General features: G+C 36.6%; 1 protein-coding gene across 2 annotated transcripts in view; it reads left to right on the top strand.

The window, feature by feature from the left end:
• Nucleotides 1–17,270, top strand: part of NGLY1 (N-glycanase 1) — a 42,641-nt gene extending 25,371 nt beyond the window's left edge. The window contains exons 8-12 of one of the 2 annotated variants that reach the window (XM_036431634.2): nucleotides 2,115–2,225; nucleotides 3,682–3,846; nucleotides 6,738–6,926; nucleotides 15,716–15,893; nucleotides 16,255–17,270. In XM_036431634.2, the coding sequence (XP_036287527.1) occupies nucleotides 2,115–2,225; nucleotides 3,682–3,846; nucleotides 6,738–6,926; nucleotides 15,716–15,893; nucleotides 16,255–16,430 (819 nt within the window). In that variant the 3' untranslated portion in view covers nucleotides 16,431–17,270. The remainder of the gene's footprint in view (nucleotides 1–2,114; nucleotides 2,226–3,681; nucleotides 3,847–6,737; nucleotides 6,927–15,715; nucleotides 15,894–16,254) is intronic. The other variant, XM_036431635.2, reaches the window with a different exon arrangement.
• Nucleotides 17,271–21,100: the final 3,830 nt, after the last annotated feature.

The raw sequence follows: 21,100 nt of genomic DNA, 5'->3' as shown, positions 1-21,100 counted from the left end.
GTTCTCTGACATTCTCCGAGGGGTCACAGATTGCAAGAGGGTACAGGCCAGGCTGAGAGAACCCACTGGTGCACAGTCAGGACTGGAGAGGGACATGGGAGGTTAGCCAGCCTGGGAGGGACCACAGGAGAACTCTAGGGGGTGTCCAGCCTTTCTCCCTCAGTCCTGACCAGCTGGACCCCAGCAGCAAGCTAACCTACTGGTCAGTGTCTGCCCCCTGGTGGTCAGTGCACATCATAGCAACTGGTCGACCAGGTCAGTTGCCTGTCCCCTGGGGGCCAGTGTACATCATAGTGAGCAGCTGAGCAGCCTTAGCATATCATTAGCATATTCTTCTTTGATTGATTGAACAGATGCCTGCAAGGTTGGACACTTAGCATATTAGGCTTTTATTGTATTATATGGTATTTGCCATCCACATGTCCACTTTGCCCACTTTTTTATTATTTTTTTTTTTTTGTCATTGAGTTTGAGAGTTCCTTATACGTTCTGAATGCAAGTCTCTTATTAGATGCTAGAGGACCAGTGCATGAATTCATGCATGGGTGGGGTCTGGTCGGCTGCCCTGATCAAGGCCTATCGGCTGGGCCTGCTGGGGGGAGGGGCCACAGGCAGTTGGCTGGCTGGCCCTACACCCTGGTCGAATTCCTGGTTGAACTCCTGGTTGAGGGGAATAATTTGCATATTGGCCTATTATTATATAGGATATGCTTTGCAAAAAAAATTTCTCCTTATCTGAAGCTTATCTTTTCATTTTTTGAAAAGAATAAATTGATGAAGTACATTTTATCAATTTGTTCTTTCATGGATTATGCTTTTTGATAGTGTATCTAAGAAGACTTTGCCTAACACAAGACACAATGATTTTCTCCTTTGTTTTCTTTTAGAAGTTTATACTTCAAGTTTTACACTTAGGTGTGTAATCTATTTTGAGTTAATTGTGTATACACTCCGGGGTGTGGATTGAAATTCATTGTTTTGCATATGGATAAGGAACTTTCTAGCACCTTTTGTTGGAAAGATTATCTTTTCTCCATTGAATTGTTTTTGCAAAAATCAGTCCTATAATATACATTTCATACAGTAAAAATGGAAAAAGTTTTTTATATGTTGTATTTTGGAAATCAGTTTTAAAAAAACCTAAATGTTCTGAAAACTTCTTGTCAATAATCTTTCTTGGAAGTGTGCTCGAACAAAATGAATAAACAGCACATTCTCTGTTTTTGTTCCACAGATTTTTGAACTTGAAAAAGAATAGCATTTAAAATTTTATTATGATTCTTTTTTTTAAAATATATTTTATTGATTTTGTACAGAGAGGAAGGGAGAGAGATAGAGAGTTAGAAACATCGATGAGAGAGAGTCATCAATCAGCTGCCTCTTGCACACCCCCTACTGGGGATATGCCCGCAACCAAGGTACATGCCCTTGACTGGAATCGAACCTGGGACCTTTCTGTCCCCAAGCCGACGCTCTATCCATTGAGCCAAATTGGTTTAGACTTATTATGATTCTTAATTACATTCTAGCCCTAACCGGTTTGGCCCAGGGGATAGAGCATCGGCCTGTGGACTGAAGGGTGCCAGGTTCGATTCTGATCAGAGGCATGTACCTTGATGGTGGGCACATCGCCAGTAGGGGGTGTGCAGGAGGCAGTTGATCGATGTTCCTCTTTCATTGTTTTTTCTTTGTTTTGTTTTGTTTTAAATATATTTTATTTTTTCACAGAGAGGAAGAGAGAGGGATAGAGAGTTAGAAACGTCGATGAGAGAGAATCATCGACCAGCTGCCTCTTGCACACCCTCTACTGGGGATGTGCCCGCAACCAAGGTACATGCCCTTGACTGGAATCGAACCCGGGACCTTTCAGTCCACAGACCGACACTCTACCACTGAGCCAAACCGGTGCCAGCAAGATGTTCCTCTTTCATTGATGTTTCTGATTCTCTATCCCTCTCCCTTTCTCTCTGTAAAAAAAAAAAAAAAAAAAAATTTTAAAGAAAGTAGTAAGGAGCTTTCAAGTTTAAAAAAAATTTTAAAAAAACAAATTACATTCTAGGTATTTAAGGTTGATGGTTGTAATCTTGTTATATATTTGTATTCTGTAATTTAAGGTGGTTGATGTCACTTGGCGATATTCTTGTAAACACGAAGAGGTAATCTCCAGAAGAACTCAGATTAAAGAAGAATTACTTCGAGAAACTATTAATGGACTTAATAAACAGGTAGTTAATGGGCATTTGTCATTTTTGAGAGGATATTTGAAAATTATAATATAATCAAGAGCTGGTTTTTAAAGTTGTAGCATTATTTTGTAAGCAACAATATTTTAATGTTAAATGTCTTTTAATTCAAATTTCTGATGACTTATTTTAAATATTGTACTTTTTTACATTAAATTGTTATGTCTCAAAGAACAGTGAAACAAAATTTCAGTATATATAATATTTGGCAAAAGTATGTTGTTTTATTTATCCAAGTAATTGTGTCTTGAATGTAATTACATACACACACTTGTTCATGTATGGAAATTTCTAAAACAAGTCACAGAAAATTGTTAACAATGACTGGTTCCGAGAAGACCTGGTGGTTCAAGAAGGGAGCTTAAGTTTTTACTTTATACCCTTTTTGTAGTTTTGAGATGTTTTTAACTTATATATTTGTATGATTTTTTAATTTTTTTGCGCTTTTGGAAGGAAATTAGAATAGGAGTGGATCATCTTAATGCAGTCATGATTGACATTTAAGTGAGCTTTTCAATCTCTGTAGAATTTCACCTTTAGTATGCAGTCCTTCAGGAATGCCAAGTTGAAAACCTGTAGTATTTACTAGATCCCTTCACCTTGGAAGGCTCTGAACTCCAATTATTTACTTATCAGCACTTTGTTTCTGCTAAAAAATCTTTATTTTTCAGTGCTTTAGCCTTCTTTTTATGCTTGGTTTGTTGGCCCCTCCTTCTCGTTTTTAGTTAATAATTAGCAAATTCCTAGAAGGGAAAAGTAACAGTATTTTTAAATTTTTTTTATTGATTTCAAAGGAAAGGAGAGGGAGAGAGAGATAGAAACATCAATGATGAGAGAGAATCATTGATTGGCTACTTTCGCCTCATCCCTCACTGGGGATTGAGCCCGAAACCCAGGCATGTGCCCTGACCGAGAATTGAACCCTCACCTCTTGGGTCATAGGTCGATGCTCAACCACTGAGTCACACTGGCTAGGCAAGTGGCGCAGTATTGGTTCCCCTCAATTTACTTCTCTTGAGATCTTAACATTTCCAGTCTGGCTACTTTGGTAGTTTTCTCTTACATTCAAACAGGTTTTGTATGTGTCTGTGTGTATGTGTTCACCCTTTTCTAACTTTTCTCAGTGGGACAGTTGATCTGATTCAAGTAATTTACTGTGGCCAAAATCAAAGATTGCTATCTTCATTTTAAATCTAGGATATTAAAGGTCATGCATCACTGGATGTGGATATAAAAAGATCTTTTTAACCACGTTTTTAAAAATTACTTTGAATATTCTAATGTCCATTTTATTTTCCAAATAATTACACATATGAAAATAAAGTTTGTTACTTTGTTTATGATTGCCTTAAAATACATGTCTTAAGTATATTCTTGCTTACAGTTGGACTTGCACATTTTTCTAATCTTAATGATTTTTAAAAAACATGTATTGCAGAGGCAAATGTCTTTGTCAGAAAACAGAAGAAAAGAACTTCTCCAGAGGATAATTGTGGAGCTTGTGGAATTTATTTCTCCCAAGACCCCTAAACCTGGAGAACTTGGTGGAAGAATATCTGGGTCAGTGGCTTGGAGAGTAGCCCGAGGTGAAATGGGTCTAGAGGTATTTAATTCATTATAGCATAATCATCTCATTTTCCTGTTGCTTATACTGTGCTCTTTATTTACTGAAAAAATATATTGGCCATGACCTTTCAATTTTCAGCTTAATTATTAAAAACTATAAAACCAATGATTGATTGTCATAGTCTAGTCACATACAGGAGAGTTAGCAAAACATTTTAAAATAGGATTTTTTATAAATTTTGAGTATAGTATAACTTTTACTGAAGTATATATAGAAAAACGCACAAATTATAAGTGTACAGCTGAACAGTTTTTTACAAATTGAGCATCCATGTTATCATCAACCAGAATAAGAAATAGACTTGCATACATCCAGTATTGGCTAGAAATTATTGCTGCTGGTGTAATTACTGTTATATTGTCAGACTTATTTTAAGATGTCTCTTGATTAATCTCCCAAAATTAAATAACGAACAATGGAAATAAAATGTCTATAATTAGAGGCTAGGTGAAAGCTCTGTAATAAACATGAAGAAAGTACAATAGCCTGTCCCTTTCCCTTAGGGAGTTTAAAGTTGACTCACTATAAAATATTTTATTTTATTTACTTTTTAATAAATATATTCGTATAAAGTAGTATTCAAAATGAAGGTCTAAGGCCGTGGTGGGCAAACTGCAGCTCAAAAGCCACATGCGGCTCTTTGGCCCCTTGAATGCGGCTCTTCTACAAAATTCCACGGCCTGGACAAGTCTATTTTGAAGAAGTGGCATTAGAAGAAGTTTAAGTTTAAAAAATTTGGCTCTCAAAAGAAATTTCAATCATTGTACTGTTAATATTTGCCTCTGTTGACTAATGAGTTTGCCGACCATTACAAGGTGATAATGTATTGAAAAGAGCTTGAAAGGAAAATAACCCATCATGGTATCAATATCAACAGTTCTAAACTAATTAAAGTTTTATATCTACTTTTCCTAAATTTGCAACTCATTTCTCCAATAAAGAAATATGTCTAAAAGGAGTGAATTATCCTTAGTAGCTTTGTTTGCTTGTTAATTTATCCAGAATCTTTAGCAGGCAGTTGGAAGTGTTGGTTCAGTCAGAAAATTACAAGATCTAAATTCAACAAATCATTCAAATCACTGCTGATGCAATGCAAGTTATAAGTATAAATGTAAATGAAGCCAGTTTAAAAGAGCTAATTTAATTCACAGCTGTTCTCAATTTAAAACATTGATATTATTTAAGTCTTTTTTTTTTTCTTTTTATGGATGGGTGTGCTTCCTCTTGTATGACATATAAGTTGATTAAACTTTAAAAATATGAATTGGGTCATATGCTCAGATTGTTTCCCATTTTTAAATTTAAAAAAAATTTTTTTTCTCTTATTACTGAAGACCATATTAGAGCCATGGATTTAAAATGTCATTTTCCTCTTTAGAAATAGATGTTTATTTTAAAAGAAAATTGAAAAATGTCAGTCCTAAAATTTATGGAACTATACCTCAAAATGAGTTGGTGATATCCTGTGATTTCTGGAAAGAATAGTTTCATCTTAATCTTAGATTTCGTGAAATATTAATGTCATTCTTACTCCAGATTGTTCAGTTGCATACATGGTATGTTCAGTAACATACATTTTTCTTTTCCCTTTTGCGGTTAGTTATCTTTGTAAAATATAGATACTGCTACTTTAAGTTTTACTTCCATTTGGCTATGTTGATTCTGAAATATCTTTGCTGTTACATGCTTGTTTTGAAGTAAATACACTAACTTATAATACCAATATCTAAAAAGAATAAACTGCTTTTATTTTACTTTTTTTACAGTAATAAGTCATAGGTTCTACTATGGAATTATCTTCTTATTTATACATCCAGTGTTACTGTTTTGTAATTCTTACAGTGATTACAAATACACATATGTAATTATTTTTTTCTTTCCTTCTCTAAGATACATATTTTTAGAGATTTTCTGCATTCAAAGTTTTTATATTGTTTAATACCTAATATCCAATGCTGAACAGAAAAAAGCATTGTCTACTCTCCTGAATGATTAGTAAATATTGTATCAAGACATTAACACAGACTAGAACAGTGGTCTGCATTGATTGTTTCAGAATCTTCAGACCCTCTCCTATCTTAGGGTTACCAGGAAAGGACACTCTGATGAAATGGTTTTAGGTTTAGGCTTAAAGGATGAGAGAGAATCAAAGATATGGGAAGTAGTAAGAACAGCATTCCAAACAGTGGAAACAGCATGTGTCAAGGCACTGGGGCAGAAACGGATTGGATCTTTTTGAGGAACTAAAGGAAAAGTAATATGGTGAGAGCATAGAGACAAAGGGCAGAGTGACATGAGATCTGGTTGGAGAAGTAGGCAGGGGACAGATCATGCAGGGTCCTATAACCCTTGGTAAAGGTTTAGTGTTTCAGTACAGTGGAAATCAGTGGAGTGAGTTAAGCAAGGAAATACAATAACATCACAATTTCCAGCTTTAAAAAAATCACTTTCATTACTTTGTGAAGCTTGAACAGAAGAAATAAAACTTGAAAGCTGGGAGTTAATTTCAAGAGACAGTTATACTAGTTCAGTTAGAAAACGAGTATGGTGGAAATGAAGAAAAATAAATGAATTTAGGTGAACTTACAAAATCACAAAAATATAAGCCAGAGCTATTATACTTCTCGTTTTCTGTCCTGTAGCAGTTGTGCTATATCAACATTATACTGATCATGTTTAACCTATAAGATATTTTCTGAATTTCTAATGGCACCAGTCTTTCATTTTCATGTTGAAGGAATCTCTTAACACTATACATAGCGATCTTCTCCCTCTTTCCCTTCCTGTCTCTCTCACTCCCCATATAAATATATACAATCTATAGTCTTTCATTACCTTGAAAAACTAATTCTGTTTTCCTTTTTAAGAAAAAGGAAGCCATGTTGTTCATCCCCTCTGAAAATGAGAAGATTTCTAAACAGCTTCACCTTTGTTATAATATTGTCAAAGATCATTATGTTCGAGTTTCAAATAATAATCAAATCACTTCTGGATGGGAAAATGGTGTATGGAAAATGGAATCCATATTCAGAAAAGTTGAAACAGACTGGAACATGGTAACTTAATGCAGGAAATTGTTTAAAACCTTTGTTGTTGTTTAAACATATGATTGGTTTCATTTTTCAGTTGTGCATGATGCGAAAACTGATATGTCAAAATTACTTTTAGTATTCCTTAAACCTGTAAAAGAAAATTGTATTCCCAACATTTAATCAAGAGATCATAGAGATTTGTGGATTTATAACAAGTAATTTCATTAGAGGTTGAATTTAATGCTTTCACTGGGAAAAATAATCAAGTGTATAACCAATCCATGTGACTAATCTTTGCATAAATATACAAGGTATTGTTATTTAACTTATTCACAAGTATGTATTGGTAGCCTACTAAGGTGGACTATAATGAAATATAGCATGTAGTTCAAAGTCCCAAGAGCTAACTATTTAAAACATTTTCATTGCATAACAATATGAATGGTTGAGAAGTAATATTAGTTATTTTTACTCTGTCTTAAAGAATAAAGAAATGGATTGCTAGGACTATAGCAGTTCCCATATGCCAACTTGTATATTGTTGTCCCATTATCTAACATAGATGAGGTCCCTGTAAGAAGAGGCTTTGTTTTTAGTCTGCCCTACCCCTTAGACAAGCACCAAAAATAAACTCAGTTATTCAAATGACCTCATTAGATCTAACCATGTTACTGATATATTTTCATAGGAGTTAATGAACTTAATAGAGAGTCTTTAAAGTTAACTTGACAAATGTTGGAATGGAAAGGGAATTGTTCACTTGTAAGACCTTGGATAGATTAAAGAGTAACAGCATCTACTATATGCTTATTATTATTCTAGGCCAGTGGTCAGCAAACTCATTAGTAACAGAGCCAAATATCAACAGTACAACGATTGAAATTTCTTTTGAGAGCCAAATTTTTTAAACTTAAACTTCTTCTAACGCCACTTCTTCAAAATAGACTTGCCCAGGCCGTGGTATTTTGTGGAAGAGCCGCATTCAAGGGCCAAAGAGCAGCATGTGGCTTTCGAGCCGCAGTTTGCCGACCACGGTTCTAGGCAGTAATCAGAGTATAGAAGGCATGTAGAGATGAGGCCCTGGCTTTTTTTTCTAATCATAAGTTTATATTTTAAAACTTATCTTGGTGATTTTTTTGTATTAAACAAAGAATAGCTTATAGCATTATTAAAATTATAGATTTAGGAACTTCCTTTTTTAGTCAAAGAAAGGCATATAAAATGAAATATAAAATTTAAAATTTCAAGATATGAATCTGTATTTGAATATGAACCTATAATCAATTATATAATTGATGAGAGCACTGAACAACTTCTTAGAGACTATCCTTAGCCAAAAATATTTTCTGAACAGAAAGCAGGATAGAACAGATATGTTTTTATTCAAGAACTAAACTAGTCTAGCATGCCATTCTTCCTAACCAGCAGTGTGAATGGAGAAAGTAATGGGAGAGGAAACAATGCTGTGTTGCGGAAGATGTGACGTGCTGAGAAACTGTCTGTTGTGTGGCATATTTCTTCTTTAGTTACTCCTTGGTTCATCAGCAAACATTTGCTGAGTGCTGTGTTGTGCTAGGCATTGTTGTCAGCTACACGGAAAAAAAGATGGGAGGTACAGTGTCTTCTCTCACAGTCTAACGGGAAACCGAAGCATTAACAGCCATCTTAACCACGATGAAGAGTGCTATAATAAGGATATCAACACATTGCCATGGAGACACTGAGGGAGTAATTAGCTCTGGCTGTGGGAATTGGGCAAAGCTCCACAGAGCAGGCAGCATTTGAGCTGGACGCTGAAGGATGAGTAGGTGTTTGTAAGGCAAGGGAAGAGCATGTGGTTAGAGAGGCTGTATTGTATAAAAAGATTTAAGTCATGTAAATGAGATGCAAATACCATTACATGAAAAACAGGCTCCTACTCAAGTAAAGTTTATGCCTTGATATGCCTTTAAGAAGGGCATCTTTTTAGAAGTTGAATGAGTCAGTTCTCAGTGACAGTATTTAGTGCCCAATGAAGAAAAATATTAGAATCTTAACTATATTGTAGAGACTAATAACTCAGAAGTGATATATTTCCACTAAAACTTGAATTTCCTTCTAAATTAGCACTTTTAGTTCGGTACTAGCAAGTCCCCAGTTAGGGATTCTCTAGCTCCACTAATTAGAAGAATTCTATTTCTTTTGTTTTTTTAATTTTATATGCCAATTATAGTTGACATTCAATATTATTTTATACTAGAGGCCAGGTGCACAAATCCGTGCATGGGTGGGGTCCCTTGGCCTGGTAGGCAATCAAGGCCCATCAGGGTCAGCCGCCTGGGGGAGGGACCACGGGAGATTGGCCAGCTGCAGAAGGTTGGCCTTGCGAGTCCACTGACCACCAGTATCACTAATCCTACTAATCTAAACAGTTGGCCCATATATCTTTCTCCTGCACTAGTCTATGCTCCCCCTTGACACTTGCCTCTTAATATTATATCCCAAGTGCTAAGTGCAATGTCTGACAATGTGCCTGTTTGCTGAATGATTAAATGAATTAATTCTTAACATAATGCCATACATCAAAAAGTGCTCTAGCAACAAAGAGTGAAAAATTGCTCGAAAATGCAAGGTATCTGCCCTAACTGGTTTGGCTCAGTGAATAGAGTGTCGGCCTGTAGATTGAAGGGTCCTAGGTTCGATTCTGGTCAAGATCATGTACCTTGGTTGTGGGCACATCCCTGGTGTGAGGTGTGCAGGAGGCAGCTGATTTGTTTCTCTCTCATCGATGTTTCTAACTCTCTATACCTCTCCCTTCCTCTCTGTAAAAAAATTAATAAAAAATATATTCTAAAAAAAATGCAAAGTATCAAAGAATAGCCAAGGGACACAGTCTGAATGAAGACAGGGTTTTTTGTGGTGGTCTCTACAGCCCTAAGGTGATATAAAATGTATTCCATATACACTCATTCTTTCTTACATTCACCAAACTTTTCTATAAACATTTTTTTATATATAAGATACTATGATAAATATATGAATACTAAGAGTAGTACAAAAGTAAGTAAAATAAGACAAGGCCTCTGCCCAAGTAATATTTATAATCTAGTAGGCGAGAGACATAATCTCTTCTCTCACATATTTGTTGAAAAAATTCATGAAGAGGTACACAGTGTAGTAAGTCAATAAAGGGAGAAATGAATCCAAATAGGTGGGACTGGAGGGAGTAAGGCTTAAACAAAGTTCTAAGGACAATAATAAGTTAATCTAACAGAAAGGAAAGGTAAGAAAGTTCTGTGGAGAAGGCAGAGGGCAGGGCAACTACAAGCAGAGAGCAGCTGGGCAGCACAGTACATGGCAAGGCCAGAGAGAAAGACACTTGAGCTATTTCTTGTCCTGAGAGCATTTAGTAATGATCAGGGTTTTTAAAAAGTATTTATGGCAACCACACAGAGAACATTTTTAAAAATATACATATTTTATTGATTTTTTACAGAGAGGAAGGGAGAGGGATAGAGAGTTAGAAACATCGATGAGAGAGAAACATTGATTCGGCTGCCTCCTACACACTCTCTACTGAGGATGTGCCTGCAACCAAGGTACATGCCCTTGACTGGAATCAAACCTGGGACCTTCATTCCACAGACCCAAGCTCTGTCCACTGAGCCAAATGATTAGGGCAAGAACATTTTTGAAGTGACCAAGGCAGATGCAGGAAGACTAGTTTGGGAATCTATTAATATCACTTGCCTCCTAAAAAGTGTCCCTGACTTAGCTTTTTATATTCCTTTCAAATTCACACATCACTGAAAAACGTGCTTGCTAAGTAGTACAATGCAGTAAGTCCCTGTGCTCATGGAAGGCTATCTCTTTAAGAGAATAATAAATCTGTCCCTGTGCTCATGGAAGGCTAACTCTTTAAGAGAATAATAAATCTGTTCTAAATATACAAAAGCAGGCTGCATGTGATCTGTCTAGATTCCAGGATGGAGATTACGAAGGAAAGGTGTGGTAAGGAATAGGCTTGAGAAATAGTCAAAGGGAAGGTACTATACAAATTGATAGTTTCAAAATAGTCACAGGGATGTAAAGTACAGCCTAGGAAATATAGTCAATAACATTGTATTAACTAAGTATGGTTTCAGGTGGGTAATAAATTTTTTGGGACGGTCACTTTGTAAATTACACAAATATCTGATCACTATGCTGTACACCTGAAACCCAGTCTATATATATATGCCTAAGTGACCATTACAACCGGTCGACTGAATGACCACCCAACTGGTCGATATGATGCTCACTGACCACCAGGAGGCAGACATTCAAAGCAAAAGCTGCCCCCTGGTGGTCAGTGCGCTCCCACGGCCAACATCCTGCAGCCAACCTTCCACAGTCCCTCCCTCAACTGACTGGCTCCAGGGCCGAAAGAGAGTTTCTGGTGTAAGGACAGGATGTGGAAGGGGCGGGTGTTTGGGGACATGAGAAAGAGCATGTGCAAAAGCACTGAGGAGAGTCGCTCTAGTCCACATGTGTCAAACACAAGGCCCTCGGACCAAATCCGTCCCGCCAGGCCTTGCAATGTGGCCCGCACCGGGCTGTCATCACTGCACTCCGCTGCGTTTCCATCACAATGACAGTTTATGACTGTTCAGTAAACCATTCGGCCCGCAATTTAGGCTGGATTTTAGATTTTGGCCCCTTCTCTGATTGAGTTCGACACCCCTACTCTAGTCGGTTTGGCTCTGGATAGTGTCAGCCTGCAGACTGAAGGGTCCCAGGTTTGATTCTGGCTAGGGGCACATGCCTGGAATGTGGGCTCGATCCCCATGAGGGAATGTGCAGGAAGCAGCCTACCAATGATTCTCATCATTGATGTTTCTCTCTCTCTCTTTCTCCCTTCCTCTCTGAAATCAATAAAGAACTATATATATATTTTTTAAAGCACTGAGGAGAGAAACACCTGATATCTAGGGAAGAATAAGTAGTAGGGAATATGGAACAGAACAGTGAGAACTAAGAATAGAGAGGTAAACAGTTGTCAGGGCCCAGGGACTTTGATTACCTTGCTATGATGCAATAAGAATCCATGACAGTTCAGGCAAGGAAAGGATGTGATCACACTAGTGATCCAGAGGAAATTCCAGAGGCTCCAAATGGAAAAAATCAGAAGCATAGTATAGAGAGATGACAGTGGAGACTGGTCGTGACTCATGTTTGATTTCTGGGATGAAATGGAGTAACCCAATATAAGGCTCATGAACAATACCAATTTACCAGCATTAAACTAAAATCTCTTGAAATACAATTTCTCTGCAGGATATCTGCTGAACAGTGAGCTTAATTAGAGTTAATCCTAGCAGCCTAAGCAGAAGAATGACTTTAAGAGCACACTCGAGAACTACTTCAAATAGTGTAGTACAAACCAATCCTCCAGGAATCCATAGTAACCAGTAGACCAGCCTGGCATGTAGTAATTCAAAAATCTCTAAGGGAAGATCTTCTGTAGAATGTGAACTACCTAAAAAAGCTGACATGCAAATTGCTTTCAGTCTTGAAATTAGTGGTTACAGACACAACCCAAAGAGCAAAGTTTCATTTGTGATGTGCCTGCATGTCCTTACAGATGCCAAAGAGCGGCTAGGGTGGGTCACTTTGGGGTTCTAGATAGATTTCAGTCTATAGGGGGAAACTCCATGAGGTCTGTAATAACACTGCTGCTAAAATAAGGATAGCAGCACTCACCTCTTAGTAGTTCCATAAGTTGCACAAACAAGCATATAGAACTATACATAATAAAGACACCTATGAATTTAAAAAGAAAACAGGCAAAAAGTATCTAAAATAACTTCAAGAAGTTAGGAACACCCAGCAGTTACTATATATATATATTTATACACACATATATATATACACACACACATATATACACACACGTGTGTGTGTGTGTGTGTGTGTGTGTGTGTGTGTATGCTTTGCGGGGGGGGACTTGGAGGGTCTCAACCAAAAAAAAATGAATATTTGAAAGTATATTGTTCTAAATAAATTTAAATTATTCATTCTGTTGGTATTAACACATAGGACCATATTTGGAAGTTTATGTAAATCCTATTGTTTTGGTGCATTTCAAATTACCAAACTAAGTATACATATTCTTGATAACTTCCTAGCACCTCTAAAAATGCTGAGTTAAAATAAATTGGCTAAAATGCTCCAGACAGACTGTATTATGTGAAAAAGATAATACAATTTTCAGTATAAATAGGGTCTGTTTTATCTGCATATACTGGTTTTTTTAGCCTGAGACCTTTTATTTGCTCGCAATGTGTTTGACTGTTTAAGCATTTAAGAATTCAATGATGATCCATTTTATCCTTTAACTGTTTAGAATTAGACTCTTAAAAGATGATGCCCTCAGGGTTAAAAAATGTAGGTCTTAGAACAGGCAGCCCTCTCACATATGTTCAACAACTATAAACCTCCTGTGACAGTTAAAACCACAATTCTGTTTCAGAGCCACATGGTATAATGAAGACAGTTCTTGGGATAAGCTAGAAATTTGAAATTAGGCTGACTTCAGCCTGTCATATTTTATACCCACACTTTAAAGGGGACATTTAAAACTACTGAGCCCTGAAAATCTATTACATGGAAGTATTTACCAAGATATGAATTTGAATGTATTTCTGTATTAATACTTTCCCCCAGTTCTTTAGTTCTTTACAACCCCCTTTCTTGTAACCCTGTTGTTTGGCTTATCTTTTCCAGATAATGTCATTACAGCAATTTCTTTGAAGGAGTAATTAAGCTATGGAGAGCCAGTAGTTTAGAAGAGGTGAAATTAATGACTCCCAGGAAGCATGGGTGCAATCCTGAGCCCCGGGTTCTCCTTACAAATAGCTGTGAGAGGGGCATGCTGTAGGAACACGTGAGCATTAGAGGATGTTACAGTGAGGTGGCCCTGTACCTCAGTGAAGCAGTTGACAATTACATACATCTAGGTTTGCCATCCAGAACAATTGTTGATTATACACATACTACAGGCCTGGTGCACCAAATTCGTGCATAGGTACGGTCCCTAGGCCTGGCCTGTGATCAGAGCCATCTTCCCTGGCTGCCTGCAACTGGCCACAACACCTCCCTCTCACCCTGGTTCCCTGTTCACCATCAGATGATAGGAGCCTGCCAATTGTGGGGAGAGAAACCAAGAGGTTGGCCATTCCTACCTGCTTGCTGGCCCTGCCTTCCACCACAGGTCGCCCTCTGTGTGTGGGGCAACTGGCAGGGTGGGGGCCTTGGCCTGACACCACACTGCCACCCATCCCTGGTTTCCCGTTTCCCATCAGACAATCCGAGCCTGCGGCTGGGGGAAGGGAATTGAGAGGTTGGCCTGCAGCTGCCTGTGGTGGTCAGTGTGAATCATAGCAACTGGTCATTCTGTCGATTTGCATATTACTCTTTCATTATATAGGATAGTCTGAGGAGTTCAAATCATTTTCCTTGAGGGAGAGGGGTGACTATTTAGTTGTTTTGTAATCTCCAGCTCATTGATTTAAAAAACTTTAAAATTAAATTAACTGATATATTTAATTTGGAAGAAAAGTACCCATAAGTTGTCAAATTGAATAGAATATCAATAGAATGCTAGCAGTGATTTTTCACTTGACGACTAAAGACATGGAGTAGGATTTTCATGCAGATGTGTTTTATATGGTACTTTCAACTACTGGCCCCTGAGAAGTAGATTTGACATTTTTACAAGAATATGTTTGTGTTTATAATTTTTTATTGCTTAAATACTATTTCTGAAATCCTTTAAATTCAGAACCTGTGTCCCCAGAGAGCTATGATTTGGTTAAGTTAGGTCATACAAGTATACCAAAAATAGAATAGTTACATTTTGAGTAAGAGAATATTGGTAGTTCAAGGTGAGATAAAATTTGGGAAGACTCTGAAAGCTAAGAGTTTGGATTTAATCCAAGAGCTGGGTGCTGCCATGAAAATGAGTTGTAAAGTCATGACTAGTGGTAAATGCAGTATAAATGGAGAAGGTTTCCCCCACCCCTACCCCATATTCATTTTTTAAAAAATGCATAGATCATTTTGGGGCCTCTTTAGTCATAATGATTAAAGAGTTAGATCCTTGGTTTGAGCCTGGGTGAATGCAATTATCTGTTAAAGACCTTGGCTGTGGAAGTCAGGTTTTATGTCATCATTTTGAAGAGTTAGATGAAACTGTAACAGGAGATAAGCTGCAAGCAGCCACTAATCTTGCATGTCTTAACTAGTATAGATTTAAAGTGGTAAGGGGCATTGATGGTGAAGGAATGGGGAGCGTACTATTTAGGAGGCAAGGATGGGTATTACCTTTTGTTAAAACATTACTTAGTAGTGGCTGAGGTATTTTTATTTATTTATAAGATATGGCCCATCTCACTTAGGAAAGCTTATCTGAAAATCCAGGCTTTGAAAAGAAGACAATTTAAGAAATAATTGCATTTAAAATGATTCTTCATTTTCAGCATAAATTTATATACATCATAAAATTTATTTTAAATAGCTGAACTTAATAATTTAAAAAAGTATATATGAGTTACCAAAATTTGATTAGCATGCAGCCTTTTAGGGCTATACTTGTTGGGCTACTTGTATTCAAATAATATGTTTCAAAGATACTATAGGAAAAACTGCTAATAAAACTTTTTAAATGTTAGTAGTAAAAGTGTTTTCAGTGGGAAAAATTAGGTTTTTTTAATAACCATTTGTACATACAAGACTTTGTATGTAAAAAGTTGTCATTTTTTCTGACAATTCCTTTTCCCCCTCTTACTTTGTAGGTATATTTAGCTCGAAAGGAAGGATCATCTCATGCTCAAATTTCCTGGAAGTTTGAGTGTGGGTCAGTTGGCCTAAAACTAGATAGTATTACCGTTAGAACAAGTAGTCAAACCTTTCAGACTGGAACAATACAGTGGAAACTGCGATCTGATACAGCACAAGTAGAACTGTCTGGCGGTAAGCATTTGACCAGCGAATTAATCATGAAGTGTGTATTTAACACTCTAGTAATTGTACTTACTTGAGATGTAGTTTTGAGTTTTTTATACCCAAGAGTTATTCATACTATTGTAGAAAAAAAATTTAATTAAGACATATAACCTCATTCTAATAGAAAGGCTTGTTTTATTTATTTATTTATTTTGAAATGGAAGAATAATAACCATTTGTTTCAAAGGACACATTTCCTCCATAAAGAATAGTATGTCTTTATTTTTTAAGGATTGATTTTTACCTACTTATAAGTGTATACAATGCATCCCAAAACTCTTCTTAATGTTATTTAAGTTTCCAAAGTGTTATTTTTTTCCTCCAACAGATAAAATTCTTCGCTCCTATCATGATTTTTCTGGTGCCACAGAAGTTATTTTGGAAGCAGAATTAAGCAGAGGAGATGGTGATGTTGCTTGGCAACATACTCAACTATTTAGACAAAGCTTAAAGGACCAAGAAGAAAATTGTTTGGAGATAATTATAAAATTCAGTGACCTTTGAGAACCTGAATATTATAGAAAAGCTGGCAATAATCAAGGACTTACCATGTTTTAGATTAGTCTGCTGGATCAGTGCATGCTTAGTGGGCAATTTACTCTGCTAGCATATTTCTTTGCTGGTTATCCATCATGTAACCCTCATGGAAATATATCTTTGTACTATGGGCCATAATTAAACCTTGAATTAAAAGCTCCCTTCCATATGTGACTGTAATTTGGAGTAAAGTCTCATTGCCCCAATATGAGATTTTAATCTAAAAAGTATAAGCATAGTTTAAAAGTAAAATGAAGGTATTCATGATTAAACGCTGTTCATGATTATGATAAAAGTTTATGCTAGTAATAGTAACATGGTATTTTATGATCAGCTATTAATTTCTTCATAAGTTAATTGAATCAGGTTTCCGAAGATTTTTTAATTTTTAATAACTGTGAAAGTGTAGTATCTCATAAGTTATAATGCATGAAAATTTTTATGATTGTAAATATGTAGGCATTTAAGAAATAAATTGAATTATTTTGCTTTATATCTTTTTAGTGGTTAACTTTGCCTAAATAAAAATCTTTAATAAGTACGCGAACCATTGAAAACTGCTTGAATAGACAAGAGTTATGAAAACATTGACTGCATAAATTTATATACATTATAAATCCACAATATGTAGACTCATCAGAAAATGTTTTACTTTTGATTTTTCTTTTGACTATTTTTATCTACCTCATTTAATAAACTATCTTGACTTTGAAACAATGTAACTGAATTATACAGTATTTATATGCTATATCAAGTTGTTTGTAAGTGTTCCATATGACCTCTCCAATTAAATTTAGTGTACATTTATTAGCATGTGTGTGCAAAAGCATTGTGATTGCATTTTGAAGGAGACAGTGTAAAAAAGCCCCTGTCCTCTAAATGCCTTTGTGATGTTCTGCAAAGTTCTCAACTTTTCATACCAGAAAAGAGCATCCTCAGAGATTCTCATCCTGTGCAATTCAGTAAGCTTGTAGATGCATTATAAAATACATATTATCATTCTGGAACAGAGGTTTTCTATTTCCTCTTTAATTGTAGTCAAACTCAGTTGAAGATCACTTTCTTGATAAGTTTCATTTCAAGAAAAGTAGTTTGTGCATCTAGAGTTATTAATGTGGTTTAATATTAGAAAGTTTTCAGGAATTCTTGGACTCCTGAGTTAATCATAGCATTGTATGGTGGCCAAATACATGAAATTGGAGATTTGATTCTTATCTGTCTTAAGGTGTCTTGTATTAGCACATGAGTATGTTGATGATCAGGTGAATAAACCCACTTAACCCCTTCAGAGAACCAGGAAGATCAACGAGCAGTTTTATTAATCTATACATATAAAAGCCTAAGTGGCTGGCCAACCAGCTGACCGGTAGCTATGACATGCACTGACCACCAGGGGAAAGACACTCAGTGCAGGAGCGGAAACCATAGGCATGGAAACGTGGAACAGATTAATGAATCTCAGAGGGGAGGGAGGAGGCTGGGAAGAGATTAATTAAAGATCTTACATGCATTCTATAGGCTTAGTACACAGATTCATGCACCAGTGGGGTCCCTCTACCTGGCCTCTGCCCTCTCGCAATCTGGGTTCCTTTGGAGGATGTTGGAGAGCAGGTCATGCCGAGAGACCCATAAGTGCACAAATACATGCACTGGGCTTCTAGTATAATAAAAAAATGTGGGAATTCAACTGATTATACTTCCATCTGTGAAAAGGATACATCCTTATTGTGGCTTTAAGCAGGAAAAAGATGTGCTATACGTTATAGAGTTGAACTGAGTTTCAACTCCAATTCATGTTATTACATATTTTATTATACAGAAAAGATTGGAAATAGTACAGAAGGTATGGAACAAAACAGTTCTCAATAATGTGTCAAGCTAAGGGACAGTAGTCTGGTCAGGCAACAGTAACTTAGCAAAGAAGGACCTTGGTGCCAACATACTCAATAAACAGGCACTAATACAAGGGTTCACTTTTTAAAACAATCATTCAGTCTGTTGTGACTAAAGAGTAGATGTGAAGCACTGAGGAAATAACTGCACCACGTTCCTGAAACGTGATTGATTAGCCTTCTGCTGCCATTGCTCATTTTTTTTTTTAAAAGAATTTATGCCTTGGATTCAGGTCCGATCCCGTCATGATGAATTTTACAGAGTCTGTTTTTTGTTACAGTGGTGTGTGTGTGTGTGTGTGTGTTTTAAATAAGTCCTATGCTGGAAATCACATTCTCAAGGGACAATATCTGATGCTTTGATCAGTTTACAAGGAGAGAAAGTGCCCTGGATTAAAGGAGGGCAAGGAAACCCCTTGCCATGGACTTTTGGGATAGGAAGGGTTATTGGAGATCATTTCACCCAGGCTCCTCACTCTTCACTGCGAAAACTCAAACCCAAAGAAGTTTCATGACCAAGTCCGTCCACACAATTCAATGGATTCGTGACATAGACAAGATTCACTTATACATCTCAGCTTTCCCTTCTGCTAAGCTTCAGGGTTATAGAATGATGGTCCTATTGTATGGGTGGTTGTTTTAATAGGTGTTTGTATAGGTGGTTGTTTTAAAGCCTCTACTATTATTGACCTGTCTCATTCTCCTTTTCATGACCATAGGCCTTTTGATAGGTACATTCTGTTTGAGGAGGCATTGAAATTGATATTAAAACCAATGATTTTTCTAGCTATAGTTAAACTGTTGTGGAAAACACTGTAATTTGACAATAGATATGTATGCTTTGTATTTGTGTAATATATTTTTAAATATTTTTTTTATTGTTGATATTATTATAGCTATCTCCCCTATGGATCTTCTTTCAGTCCCATTACCCCTTTTTTTATCTTCCCCAGGGACAAATATAGTCAGGAATTTAGAGTTTATTTTATTTTTTATATTTTGAACTTTTACTATATACATACATTTAATAAGTGATATTGACTTGTATAGTTTTAAATATACCCAACTAGTATTATAAATAGTACATAATGTTCTACAATTTGCTTTTTTAGTCATTTTCTAATCTTATGTCAATATAGACTTACCTATCTTAACTCCTGCATAGATTTCATCATTGAACAGTACCATAATTTTTCCCCCCTTACCAACCTGATGGCTCTCTGCTTTTTCTCAGTGTTTATTACAAGCAGGTATTATTACTTTTACAATCAATGTTGTCTGTATTCTCCAGTGAGTAAAGGCAGATTCTCTAGGATATATTCCTAGAAATAGAATTGCTGAGTCGGGCTATGTCCTTTTCAAAGGTATTGCCAATTGTTCTCCAAGAGGTTTAATGCCAACTTATAGTGTTATTTGGCAGCTCACTCAAATTTCTACTTCTCTATATCCTGGCCTAAACAAAATCTATTGAACCTTTATATTTGTTGCCATTATGATCTGAGTTAAATAGTATTGTGTTGCTTTACTTTGTATTTTCCTGATTACTGATGTGCTTGAGTATCCTTTCACATTTGTTAATCATTTGGGATATCTATTGTGTGATTGTCCATTCCAGTATTTTGCCCTCTTTTCTATTGGGTTCTTTTTCCTTTCTCACTGATCTTTATGTCTTCATATATTTGGAAGAGCAATTTGCTTCATATATTTCTCTGCATATATGATCTACTTGGTAATATCTTGATGATCCTTTCTTTGTCACACAGAAATAACACAAAACAGCAAAAAGCCATCTCCCATGCAAGGTCTACTGAGGAAAATAACATTTGACTTATAATCCCTAAAGCCAGTCTTTGTGGGAAGAAAAGGGACAAAGCTGTATCTGGTGCCAATAAAGAGCAGTGTGTTCCCTTCCTGGTGTTCTGGAAGTATAACTGAATGAAATTCCACGTGTGATGGCAGCATGATTATAATTTGGAGATGTTTCAGCTTAGAGAGAAATAAGTGCTTGAAAATGAAGGCATTCTCAGGCTGAATTCTTTGGTGGAAAGAAATACTGTCATCTGAAATGTTATGTCATCCCTTGCAGATGTAAAAAGACTGCAAAAAAGGCAAAGAGAGCCTTTGATCTTCACTTAATAAATATGGAACCATCAAAGCGCTGGTACTTCTTGTAAACTTAAATTTGAAACAGATTACACGCTCAGGGAGAAAGATGGCAGGAGAACTTTGTAAAATGAATCACGGAAGTAGTCGCATTTCAAAAAAAAACACTCATGCTTGAAAAACATGAGAGCTATCATTTCCGTTGGATTCAACTCATCTGACAAATGAATGTAAGCACTGAATGGTCGGGCCCTCAAGTCATGCATCATGGTCACAAAGGGAAAATATGATATTTTTATTAATAAAATACGATTAGCCTGAAAATGCCATATGGCAGAGGAGTTACCCAAAAGATAGAGTGCAGTTTTTCCTTCTCCAGATGTCTACCCTGGGCTGTCAAAGGTTCCTGTCCCAAGGGTGCTTCACCTCCTGCTCTCCCTCCACGTCTCTGTACAATCATTCGTAACAGTCCCTTGATATGTGCAGGAGCAGCAAGAATGCCTGCTCACAGGCCAAAACTGGTTTGGCTCAGTGGAAAGAGCATTGGCCTATGGACTGAAGGGTCCCAGGATTGATTCTGGTCAAGGGCATATACCTTGGTTGCGGGCACATCCCCAGTGGCGGGTGTGTAGGAGGGGGCTG

The sequence above is a fragment of the Pipistrellus kuhlii genome, unplaced genomic scaffold, assembly GCF_014108245.1.
Source record: "Pipistrellus kuhlii isolate mPipKuh1 unplaced genomic scaffold, mPipKuh1.p scaffold_m20_p_11, whole genome shotgun sequence".
NCBI lineage: Eukaryota > Metazoa > Chordata > Mammalia > Chiroptera > Vespertilionidae > Pipistrellus > Pipistrellus kuhlii.
The sequence above is the reverse complement of the archived record's forward strand: the minus strand, read 5'-3'. Positions and strand labels throughout refer to the sequence as shown.